General features: G+C 42.2%; 1 protein-coding gene across 1 annotated transcript; it reads right to left on the bottom strand.

The window, feature by feature from the left end:
• Positions 1 to 726: 726 nt before the first annotated feature.
• Positions 727 to 12,264, bottom strand: ARF4 (ADP ribosylation factor 4). The gene is made up of 6 exons (XM_055804615.1): positions 11,876 to 12,264; positions 5,252 to 5,332; positions 4,630 to 4,739; positions 3,225 to 3,296; positions 2,572 to 2,697; positions 727 to 1,681 (listed from the first exon to the last, which is right to left on the bottom strand). Exons 1-6 carry the CDS (start codon positions 11,940 to 11,942, stop codon positions 1,595 to 1,597), a joined length of 543 nt encoding a protein of 180 aa, XP_055660590.1. The 5' UTR covers positions 11,943 to 12,264; the 3' UTR covers positions 727 to 1,594.
• Positions 12,265 to 12,955: the final 691 nt, after the last annotated feature.

Genomic DNA, 12,955 nt, shown 5'->3' with positions numbered 1-12,955 from the left:
AAAAGAGAGGAGCTTAGCCTGAAACTGCAATGAAATCATGCTCTGGGTTCCTAAAGACATACAATCAATAGAATACAATATTCCAGTTGGAGGATCGAGCTGTATTTGCATCCATACAGCAAACAGGCAATAAAAAAATAAAGATTTTAAACCATCCATTAGTAGCACCCTCAAAAAGCATTCTTTTGAACTACAGAGGTATAAGAGGGCAGAAATATGAAAGCAGACAGTATAGAGCTGGTATTTTGGGTGACTTACCATTAATATAATACTGACTAAACCTCTGTACAAGTGTTCAAGTTAGCTTCCCAGCTAGTCACCAACAGAATTCGTGATTCTCCTGCCAGAACCCACATTGGTTGTTAAATGTAGATACAACTATGAAACAGACATGCATGTTTTGCAGGCAGTTTGTATTTGTTTTATTACAATTTTTCTAACTCTTAGTATTTTCATATCTGGACATCTTGAAAGGAATTTTAGATTTACAACTTCAAAAGACACTTACAGAATTATCTTAAGTCTTGATGACAGCTACTCTACTGCACCGTACACAATCTTGTTGCCCACCTTCTGTGTCCTGCTCTACACAGCTCCAAACAAGTGAAAAATCTGAGACTGGTGTTCACATTCAAGCTGCAGGAAAGCTCAGTATATGGATTAAAAAAAAAGTGATAACTTGCAGTTCAACTATTTCAGGAATCAAGAGGAGAATACACAGATCTATACATTTTATCATTTTATTAGGAATAATTCCAAGTGGGTTATGAAGAAACTAATCCATTGAGTTTGATGAATTTTCCAAAATTTCTTTATGAAGATATGTTCACCAACAAACAGTAGAACTTCAGCAGAACTATTATACACTGGGCAAAAATAGTCAGGCTGATACCAAAAAGCAACATGCAACATAAAAAAAAAAGATACAATATAAAGAAAGACAATCTGCTGAATATTAAAAACAACCTCAACATGAGCTCTTCGCAACCAGCACAGAACTATTCTACCCATCAAATCCAATTCACACAAAGGCAAGTTGGGCCGACAGAACCCAAGGATTAATAAAATGTTCCTCAGTGCAGCAGATCTGTATAGTGTTTTAGAGCATTTCCTTGGCTGGAACAAGCAATATTAGGAATTCCTTTTGGCAAGGGAAAGAAATAAATAGATATGGAATGCTACGTTTTTAAATCAGCAGACTGTCTGAGGAATGAAACAGGGCATCAGTAAACTAAAAGTAGCAGGGAGAAAAAAATTTAAAACATTAATTTATTTGGGCTCAAAAGAATATTCAAAACAGATCTTAAAGATGTCACAATAACTATATTCAGGCATTTAGGCTAACAAGGGGAATAAAATCAGAAGATACACTTTTTCCAAGTTAAGGAGATTTTTACCCAAGTATATTGCTACCTTCGCAACATGTAGCTTGGTAAACAATAATTGGCAACAAAATAAGTTGAAACGCTGTAATATCCTGCCCAAATATCAGTTCCAGATACTGTAATAACCAAGATGCAAACTAATTTTGTTGTAACAAGCCTAGACCACTTATATCAAACATGTCCCTGGTGAAAGAGTCATCCAGTTTGAGTTAGCGTTTTGAGAGTTCATTTGACAGCCAGTCAAGTCCCTCATACAGACCAGTTCCTTGCGTAGCACAGGTAGCCTGGACATACCACTGTTAATGTAGAACACAAACAGAAGTTAAATTTACAAACTGATAAAACGTAAGCTAAGTCACAGTATGTGACAATCAGATACACACTCAAACAATGCTCTTTAAACACTGCTTTGTGCCATAAATAGAGTTAATTTTGAACAGATGGTAATGTTGAAAGTTTTAGGAAGTATATATAAAGTAGATAGGGTTCAGACAGTGTCCAGAAACTCAGTGCTGGCCTACCAAATGCCAGAACACCATTTAGGGCATCAGGAAATAAACACAGAACTTGCAGTTGGTTTATATGCTGAAAACTTAGCTTCTTGTTTTTGAAAGACTGCTCTTCAGGAAATGGACATGGAATTATCCAAGTTAACAGACATCTAAAACATCTTTATGGGTATGATCTTAGTGCATCAAGACACAGACATTATGTGAGTATCACAGAAGGCTGGATAGTTTATGTGAAGCAACCCTATCGCTCAAAGGCTTGTGCAGATGGAATCTAATGATTCAGGAGCTACTTAATTTCCTCCCGTCTTTGGAGTGGTGAGAATGCAAAATGCATTTTCTTCCCCAGAGCAACAAATAGAGAAAACAGGAAGGCCCACCACATACTTGGTCAAACATGTTTGACAGCCAGATTTCCGTCAGAGACTGGAATATTTATATTTTTCCAGGAAAAAGTGAGAGATGAAACACCTGCAACAGCTGAACATACTGGATTACACTTCTAAATCATTTATTTTCAGAAAGGACCTTAAACTATGCACTACAGAATTTAATAGCAGGTATGTGCATCTTTCTACAGGAAGCGGTGAAAACTTCCCTTTCCTTTAAAGGAAAACTGTTTATGATAAATAATAAAGGAAGACAATAGTTCAGCAACTGGGAAGTTTACTACTTACAGTTCTGTTACGCAGAGACTGAAGACCTAGTTTATCTGTCATTTCACTGATTGCCATGGCATTTGGCAGATCTTGTTTATTTGCAAACAGAAGCAGCACTGCGTCTCGCAGTTCATCCTCCTGAAGCTAACAAAAAAACCGGCCACGTTATTAAGTTAGTTCAGTTAAATACTTCCATTACTTGAACAAGCACTAAAGAAACCTAAATACTGGTTTAAGGGTTATAAACGTTTTCATTCCTACTCCTGAAGTCACTGGTAAGTACTGAGTGAAATTTAACTACAACCCAACAGAACTTCTACAAGTAAGGAAATAGCCTTTCAATCAGCAGTTTAAATTCGCAAGCACCTTGCTGCTGAAATTCTTAGCACCAATTTGTTTTCCCAAAATTCTTTGTCTGCTGCATTTTTATTAAGGTTTTATGAAGGAAAGAAAGGTTCTGACAGATCAGTAGTTCTGGAGCTAAAGCTCTCCACAGAATTTCAGTTACAACTCAGCACACTATGTGACCCAGAATTACTAGGTGAATACAATATACACCATACGAACATCCACAATTTTAAAATGCTAAATCTTTTAAGGAAGCTGACAAACATCCAAAACTATGACAAAGTATGTAAAACAATCATGTTTCAGAAGGTATCGATATTTACCATTTTCTGCAGTTCTTCTGCGGCTTCCTGGATTCTCTCTCTGTCATTGCTGTCTACCACAAAAATGAGGCCCTGTAAGAAGTTAAGCAGTTCTGAAAAGCCAAAGTAAACACGCAGCACTATTTTAAAACCCAAGAAACTCATATTGGCTATTGTGATCGTCCTCTCTCTCAAGTAAGCAAATCTGACAGAAACTTCTGTTTAGGCAATGCAAGATGTCTATCTGAACAAACTGCAGAATAAAACTAAGTCTTCTAAATCAAAAAAGTTAACACACACAAATGTTGGTTTACAGATTACTGTGGGACCCATTAGTTTGGGGGAGGGGGGAACAGATACTAGTAAGTTTTCAGAAGCTAACTCTCTCCCCTCCCTTTTCACTCATTCTATCATATTAAATGCAGCAATAGCATCAGAAGTGCTTCACCACCTCACACTTCACTGAAAAACACTCTTAAAGCAAGGCCTGTTTAAAAAAAGTTTGTACCCAACAGTATTTTTAATGGCATCTGTTACTCAAGTGTCCTTCTTACACATACACTATTTACTCTTAAAATTTCAGTCTGAAACATTACATTTTATCATTCTCTTTATGAAGAGAGAAGTATCTTTTAAAAATATTTAGTAACAGGGCCAAATAAGGAACTGAAGCCAAGTATTATTCTGTTCATAGCAGTACTTCGCTAGCTCCTTTTTGTCAGTCCAGACTTCTCCATTTTTCTGCACCAATCAGATGCTGCACAGAAGTTTCTTGGATACAATTCTATATCCAACACAGAAAAAAAAAAACCCCAAACCACAAAACAAAAAAATCACCACTCACAAAGTTTCCTGATACTAAGCAACTTACCTTACTACTTCATTTATGTCACCAAAAATGACAGCAGTCACACCAATATGAAGCTGACACTTTCTAATCAATCGGTAACAAGACCTTTCACAGTATTTTTAGATACTCAGTGTACTAAATACACTGATACAGCATGGTAAAAGCTATATATTTTAAGGCTGGTTCTTGGAAAAAAAAGGATATATAAAAGGGTGTTCAAACACTAAAATTTTTTATGTATAAGTCAACACCAGTTCAAACAAATCAAAGCATGGGTACAGCAAGGTTGAAGAGCTCTTCACAAACAAGCCAGCTGCTTTGGCACATTACAGAACACTGGTAGATCCTAAATGACTTAATCCTTGCCAGGCTCACTCACAGCTAGGCTTGAAGCCTTCAGGGTAACAAACTAGCTTCAACTAGAATGAAATCTGGGTATCCCTCAGAACTCGCAGGAAGTAGCGAGGAGCCTTTCTGAAACAAAGAGACAGAAGACAACTTTCCATATATACTCTACAGAACATACTGAGACTTTACAAAACAGGTCTTTAACTACTGTCATCTCTGAACTCTTACCTGTGTGTTTTGGAAATAATGCCTCCAAAGAGGTCTAATTTTATCTTGACCACCAACATCCCAAACTGTGAAACAAATGTTTTTATATTCTACCGTTTCCACATTAAAACCTAAAAAGAGAAGTGTTCAGTAATTAGCAATAGTTAATGCTAGTGTCAAAATGTAATTCTAACCATGTCAAAAATGGCTACTTCCTAAGTTACATGTCTCCCAAACACACATAAAATGGCTTAGCGGAACTGAATTGCTAGATGAAGAAGAAAATTGACTGAAGGGGAAAATAAAAATAAATTAGTAACTGAAATCCAGGCACAGGACCTTTTTTTCAGCAAATCTTTCAGCCACAAACTGCAAGGCTCATGGCATTTGTGGGAAGTACTGTGACTTAACTGGTTTCTATACTCCCTGAGCATCTGCTACTGGCCACTGTCAGATACAGGATTCTGGTCTAGTTGTATCTTTCGTCTGACACAAGTTATGTTATGGCAGTACCAGAAAGCCCATGGTTGTCTTGATCCTTATGGTAACGGCAAAGACAGCAAATCCCTACACTTCAGAAGCCCATCTCTACAACACAAATATAAAGTAACAAGAATGAAGGCATGAGAACTGGTTATCTTACCAATAGTGGGAATTGTGGTGACAATTTCTCCTAGTTTCAGTTTATAAAGAATAGTTGTCTTGCCAGCAGCATCCAAACCAACTAGAATAAACAGAAAAATTATTTATTTCACAACATTCACTATACCTTGCTAATTTAAAAATATGCCATTTAGCATACAGAGTATTAGGGGTTTTTTTCTGAGAAGAAACAACTTTTTAAACACTCTTAAGTCATTGTTAATATACTACTATATGTTTCTCCTCTACCCAGCACTAAGAGTGAGAACAAGCAATGAAGAGAACAAGCTCAGTAACACACTTCCCACCCACTACCCACAGACTTCCAAATTTCTAGTCATCTTCCCTAGTATTTGTGTTACTTAATTACATTTTACCATTCACTTTGAAAGTTTCTTCTGGGTAAGTAAGGATCTTCTAAATGTATACCAACAATCTATCAGCAGCACATCGTTTCTAACTGATCACACGTTTGCTACTTTGCGGTCAAGTTGGGGAAGGTCTCACTAAACCTTCAGCTAAGGCCATTTTCACATGCACCTGAACCCACGGCACTATCCATGGAAGGCACTTCAGTGTCCCTCATTCCACTGCTAAAACATTTCTTTTGCATTGACAAAACCACATAATTATGCAACTCCTGTCCTCCCTCCACATCTACTCTAAGGTCTGTAACTCTTCTTCAGGATAGCACTTCTATTCACTGAAATCCACTGGGATGCTTTCATTAGGAGTCTCCTTTTTTGATCTTTATAGGCTTTCTGCACTGAGATTTGCTCTTCTGTTTCTACAACAAAACTTAAGTTTGCTAGTTTTCAGGGTAAGCTGTGTGGTAAACACGTGATCCTTAAAAAAAACACACCAAAAAACAAAACTGGAGCCTCAAAGACTTTTTTTGAGAAGCATCACCAAGACTGCAGACATCCACTATAGTTTTCTAAAACTGCGCAACTGCTTATTATTAGGCATTTCAGAACACGTCAGAGCAGCTCAAAACACAATTCTTCACGTTAGAATCCAATGCCTAGCATATAAGCACCTAACGAACAATAGGTACTAAACACTTACCACAGCAACAGTTTGAATAAGATGTCTATTTGTGAAAATTAGAATGGTCAATAAAACTTTGCCCAAATGAAAATAAACCCCCAATTAAAAAATTAAGTAACACTTGCATGAGAAACCTAAGACTGTTACTAAACAAGGATAACGTTAAGTGCTCCGAGTTAATTTCCTACTTGGTGACTGCGATATATTAAGCTTTAAGTGGCTTGATGACTTGACTATTAATAATACAACTGTTTCCTTAGCATTGCCATAAAATGGAATTCAAAATTGCCTACTTATTCAGAATGAAACCAGACTCTTAAAAAGCTGCCTCCTTCTCAAGACACAAACTGCTGTTACAGCAAACTAATTAAAAACCCCTATCTATAACTGTCCTATATTCTGATACTGTGAACAGGATTATATATGCCAATGCGGTTTCTTTGGTATTGTCATTGTGTGTTTATAAAAAAAACACACAGTTGTTCTACAATCAAACCCAAAAGCTCCTTGAGGGGTAATAAACCTCCAAAATGCTCAGATAAAAATGTAACAGTCTAAAGCCTGCTATTGCCTGAGTGTTATTCTCTTTTAGAACCGTACACAAGCATGAACCGAAAAACAGACATGGTGCGGCATAAGTTTCAGAAGAGCCTGCAAGTCATGAAACTTGTAAATGTTAGCATTTTCCCTACACCAACAAAGTGTCAGGTAGCCTTAGAAAACCCTTTCAGTGAACCCTGAAACCCTCAGAAGACTAGGCTCAAACCCAATGTTTTTAATAGCACCATGCTTGAAGCCCATCACCATTCTCACACAGCTCAGCTTCAAACAAGCATTTATAGGACGCCTAGATCTTCACAGGAAAACATAATGCATATACATGTGTGATAGTTTTCCAGTAAATTAACATTAAGATTGCTTACTGAATCATCAATTAAAGCTACACATACTCACAAACTGTTCCTTTACCCCCTCTCAAAAAAAAAAATAATCCCAGTTATCAGTAAAACAAACACTGACAAGACTTGTTAACATTAGCAACGAAAGAAAAATGGCATTATCTACACAAATGGAGTGTATTTAGGGGTATATTAAAGATACACATAAAGACAAAGAAAAAAGCTAATCTCATTTCAAAGAATTTACACAGGGTGTCGAGAAGCATTTGAAGATATGACTCAGAGTTAAGAAGTAAGAATCTACTCATGACTTCTAATTTGCTAAATTTAAGAAATTATTGCCCCAATTACCCACTCCACTCTTGTACCAGGACCCACCAACGCCTCAACGGCATTGGCAGAAGGCTACATGAGCCACGTAAGCACAAAGCCCAGAGACTTTGCTTAAATCCACTCTTACCCACAATTCTAATTAAGCTGCTGGACTTTGCACTGAGGCAGGCTGAGTTATAGACACACGTTTTCTTCTCTCCACACCCGGGACAACAGCTTTTCACCATGGGAAGGCAACTTCTACAAATGACCGTGACCCTATTTGGAAAAACTGCCTCTTTTAGCCAAATTGAATATGTTAAGAAGTCTAAGTAAGCAAAAGTCATCAAAAGCATCACCTCCATTCATACTCCTTACTCCAGTTTGCCACTTAACACTCTTTTTAGAACAAGAAATTTCAGGGCACCAAATCACATTTAATCTTTTGAGCTGCTAGGAAGTGTAACTGTTGCTTTCAGAATTCCAAGAATAAACACGTTTACATTTGCACTGGAACACTAGATGTAAATCTATGAGCTACTTCCACGTCATAAAGTTTAAGTAGATTTAACTATAAAGATTAAAACCTAAGTCTTAAATCCCCAAATATCATAAATTTCCGATTCTACATTTTCAATCTGATTCTACTGCCTGACTGACCACTGACAAGACCAAGGCATAAAAGAATCTTGAAGTAGGGTGTGATGTTCAGCAGTTGTACCACAGTGCTTTAAGGTTACAATAAAGCACAAACGGGAAGCACAGACTTGCACTTGCAACCCTTTATCTTTAAACCAAGTCAAACACCTTCTTCCTCTAGCTGCGGAAGAAAAAAAAAAAAAAAAAAAAAAAGCTTACAGTGCTTTTAGATGCTGTTAAAACCACTGTGGTTCTAAACCCTTTATTCCTCTCAAGAGTGTTTTGTTCACAGCCTGTCAGTTATGTTTCTGAATCTCAAGCTTGTAGTTAGCTTGTCCCCAGACACATCATCCCTGTGACCATATCGCAGTCCTTATTTACCAACTTTCTACTTTGATCATGGGTGGTCGAATATGAAGCTGCCTCAGTTATCATAGCACAGACCTTCAGATAAACTACAGATGCAGAAAAACGGAGAACTGACCTCTTAAATGGAACCCCCATCAAGCCAAATAGATTTTGGTTGTCAGATTGAGATTTCCAAAGTTTACTATACAATACAGTGTGTTGCTGCTTCCAAAATGAATGTTTCCGATAACCAGAGCAAGGAACAACAATCAAAAAAGCTTCTACTGTATTTAACTGATTCATGACATTCATGTTACAATCGAAAGCCAGCTTAAAAAAGTAAAATTAATGAATCCTAATTTACTACAGGTTTGTATTCCTTCACTTTTCTTTCATCTTTATACCAGTTCTCTTATTTATCCCCTTACATACTATTCCTCTTTCACGTTTCAACTGGGTAAGTCTTTGAGTGACATGAAGGAGCAGTTCTCAATACAGCTTCTGAAGAAAACACACACACATATGAAGAAAACTCAAGAGGATGCAAACCAACTGTGGCTAAAAAAACCCCAAACAAAAAATGCCAAGCAAATGGTTTTGTGCTGTGCAGTAACATCAATCCCAAAGAACCTGCCAATTTTCCCCCCCAATGCATTTAATAATTACCTTTGTATTCAAAGCTCCTGAGTAGCTAAGCTATTATCTCAGTTAAGACTTGCACAACTGCACCAAGACACGGAACACTAAATTATGATACTGAAAGGTGCACAACAAATCAGTAACTTTTCTTTTTTAAGCACAAGAAACTACGAGCGAAAAATTTTATGGACAGGTGCATGTAGGGTTAGGACTCAGTTTTTCTGCTCTAATGCCCCAGTTGCCTAGTCTAACTTCAAGTCGTTCAATCCTATCCTACAGTTATTTGTTTTCCCTCAGGTTATTTCCATCTATAAAGAGAATGCAGGAATTATTTCACATGCATCTCCTCATAACATTATATAATTATTTCTCAGAAATAGTAAGTGCATTTTTAAAAAAACCAACATTTCAGTAACACTATACCATTAAATGCCCACCATTTATCATAAATGTAGTCTGAAAACATAAAACAGTGTGCCATTTTTGCTGTTGAACATGGTACCTGATGAGAAATACTCAAATTCTGCAGAACTCAGTAACACAAAGTCTGTCTTAAGAGCTAAATTAATTCTACTTTATCTTTAATTCTGCAGAAACAGCAAAAAGTTGTGAAAGACAAGTCTGAATTATAAATTAATCATCTGTTCATTATCAACTCATCCATATAATATTTTTCCCCTAAATATTTCTCCATGAACACCTTACTCCATAAAGTATACTACATGCAAAAATTTAAATGCCTAGCCTTATATAGCTTATTTTCAAACCATAAACTGAAAATTGTCACTTTGAGGAAAAGTTTAATCCAGTCCCAGTATCGATTCAGACATCTCTCCTCAAAGTGCTGATAAATAACGTAGAATGCTATGAAAAGCTTCTTTTCCATGTTACAGGTATAAACAACTTACAACATATCCAGTATAACATATTCTGCTTCTAAACATCAAGCTTAGCTCCTATGTTGCACTCTCAAGAAAAAAGTTTTATGCTCTTATACAATGTAACAAATACGGTGCAGTCCCACGCTCTGATCCAGTCCTGTATTTGAATCTAATAGCTTAAAATCAAAATTATTACAAAATAAAAAGATGCAGCTGTACCAACTGCTAGAAAGCGCAGCTCCCTAACTCATATCTAACCTAAATTTGATTAGCCTGATTACCTACCAATGAAGAAATTAAAGCCTTGCAAGCTATTTTGATCTCCATGACATTGCTTTCCTGTTTTCATTATTTCGCAGAATGCAACAGAACTACAAACATACCATAGACACTATCTCATCCTACAGTCGAGCTCATTTGAAGGTTTTTTTACTTCCTTCACTTAAGAGTCATATGAAGAGTCTGGCTATTAGGGAGACAGTCAAAGCACTTCCTTGAAACCAACAGATGTATTAAGTTGTCTCAAAGACAAAAAATACTCAGCTTATTTTGGAATAGATGAGAGTCTCTAATTTTAAACAGAGAAGACACAATGAAAATTACTGTGCATGCAATAAAGAACTCTGTATCACAAAACGTATGGACGACATTGAAATTACAATGAAAAAAATTTTTTAAAAAAGCTGCATTGTAGTGCCTACTGTGCGTACCAAGGCAGCATTACAGGTGAGTAGCGTGCCAAGAAGTTTCAGGGTTATGACCCAGTCCCGTGATGGGCTATATTGAAGTGAACACTTGATTTCTTAAGACAGGCCACTTCAATCAACGGCCATAAAACAAGTTCCATTCACTTTGGTAACAGAATTTGAGGAAAAATTGGGGGGTTAAGATCTGCCTGTACCTAAAGCTTGCGGGGGGGGGGTGGGGTGGGTAGGTGGGTGAAAGAAAGCAGGGGAGAGTTGATTGAAGTGGAAGAGGAAATAGCGAATGCAGTATGCGCTTGCTTTGACCTTTTGAACCATAATCTTGCAGCAAGAATCTTCAAGAGCTACTGCCTTCAACTCTTACACAGCCTGTGTCAAGAGAACCACATCGAATTCCAAATAAATAACTCGAGGCAGACAGTAAAACTAAGCAAGCACGGCAGAGCGACCCTACCGGGTTTTGTACGCGAGGCACAGGAGCGAACGTCCTTCCCCGAGCGCCAGGGGCACAGGCACCGTAGCTACCGAAAATCGGCCATTATACGGCAATTGCTGCAGCCCTCGCCGCCGAACACAGCGGGCTTTGTCACAGCCTGCTGGGGGCCACGCCGCCGGGCGGCAGCGACGCGGGGGCAGGGCGCGCAGCCGGCCCGTGCCCCGGCAGGGGGACCCCCGCCGCCGTCGCCCCCCTCACCTGCGGCCGCTTGATCTTTGTTCCGGGCTTCGCTCGGGCCCAGCGGGGCGGCAGCGCAGGTGCAGGGGGACGGGGCTGCAGCCGCGCACGCCCCGCCGCAAACCCGCGCAGCGCTGCCCCCGCCGCAGCCGTGGCCCCGGCAGCGGGGCAGGAGAGGGACGGGGCCGGCAGCTCGGCGCAGGGGAAGGGAAGGCAGCTACAGCCCGACCCCCACCCCTTCCCCCGCCGCTCGTCCGCTTCCCGGCGACCCCGCCAGCCCCAGGAAGGGCCGAGCCCCCCCGCCGTGAGCCCGCGGCCCCCTCCCGCCGGGCTCCCCTCCCCCACCGCCAGCGGGACGCGTCCGTGAGGGAGCGGGCGGGCCTGGCGGCGGGTCTGGCGGCGGCCGCGGGCGGACAGGGCGCAGCGGCGAGGCTGGGGGGCCGCGGGCGGGCGGCGGCAGCGCGCCGCTGTCCCCCTTACCCATGAGGATGCGCATCTGCTTCTTGCCGAAGAGGCGCGAGAAGAGCGAGGAGATGGTGAGGCCCATGGCGGCTCCGGCGCGGGGCTGGGCGGCGGCGCAGGCGGCGGGAGGAGCGCGGCGAGGCGGGCGGGAGGGGGAGCGCGGCCCGGCTGCCGGCGGCGCTCACGGATCCCTCCGCGGCGAGGAGGCCGGTGCCGAGGTGCGGGCTTGGCCCGGCGGCACCGACCGATCGGGCGCGGGCGGCGGCAACGGCGGCGCAGCTGGTGCTGTGTGCCCGGGAGCCTCGCTCGCTCGCTCTCTGCCACGTCACGCTCGCCACGGCCGCCCCGGCTCCAACGCGGACAAAATCACGTCACGCTCGCCACATCCCCCGGCCGCGGCGCCACCCTTCGCCACACGGCCCCGGCGCCGGCGCACTACGGCTCCCAGGCAGCGCCGCGCCCGCCCCGCGCCCCGCTCGCCCCAGCCGCGGCTGCCAGTGCATGACGGGGGCTGTAGTCGGCGCGCCCGGGCCGCCTCGCCGCGGTTCCGGCCGCCGGGCAGGGCGGGAAATGCAGTCCGCAGGGCAGGGCCGCCTCGGGCCGGGCCCGCTCAGCCGGGGGTGACAGCCACCGCGCGCCTCTCCCGGAGGACAGCTGAGTGGAGCGGGGGTGCGGGGTGAAACGAATCGCCCGAGAGCCCCAAATGCCCGCTAACACCAGCAGCGCCGGGCAGGGAACCGGCCCGCCTCCGGCGTGGGGCCCCCGGCGCTGCGGGCTCCTTTCCGGCTGCGGTGCCCGTGAGCCGGCCCCGGCCCCGCAACCGCACTGGGCCGGGGGGGGGCGGGCAGAGCCGGGGCGCTGGAACGGGCACGGAACCGAAAGGCGCCCTAGCCTGACAGACAGGCTGTTTTTTGAGGGGTATGTTCTTTTTCATAACCTGCTGCAACAGCTTTTTTCACAGCTATTGTGAAAAGCCCATCGCCTGGTGGTAGTTACATTTGGGGCAGCGTAAGCTGCGTTTAATGCGTGAGCGGCTGCGCTCCCTCTCCCAAGGAAACTGGCTCAGTCAAAAGCCCGAAAAATTTTCAAGGGAGTTAT

The sequence above is a fragment of the Falco peregrinus genome, chromosome 5 (genome assembly GCF_023634155.1).
Source record: "Falco peregrinus isolate bFalPer1 chromosome 5, bFalPer1.pri, whole genome shotgun sequence".
NCBI classification, from domain to species: domain Eukaryota; kingdom Metazoa; phylum Chordata; class Aves; order Falconiformes; family Falconidae; genus Falco; species Falco peregrinus.
Note: the sequence above shows the minus strand (reverse complement) of the source record. Positions and strands in the feature narration are given on the sequence as shown.

Excerpts from the sequence above, each read along its gene's own strand:
- ARF4 (XM_055804615.1), bottom strand. The coding sequence starts at position 11,942 with ATGGGCCTCACCATCTCCTCGCTCTTCTCGCGCCTCTTCGGCAAGAAG. Across the intron at positions 3,297-4,629 it reads ATTATTTCCAAAACACACAG|GGCCTCATTTTTGTGGTAGA; the intron begins GTAAGAGTTCAG and ends AACTTCTTACAG. Across the intron at positions 1,682-2,571 it reads AGTCTCTGCGTAACAGAACT|TGGTATGTCCAGGCTACCTG; the intron begins GTAAGTAGTAAA and ends CTACATTAACAG.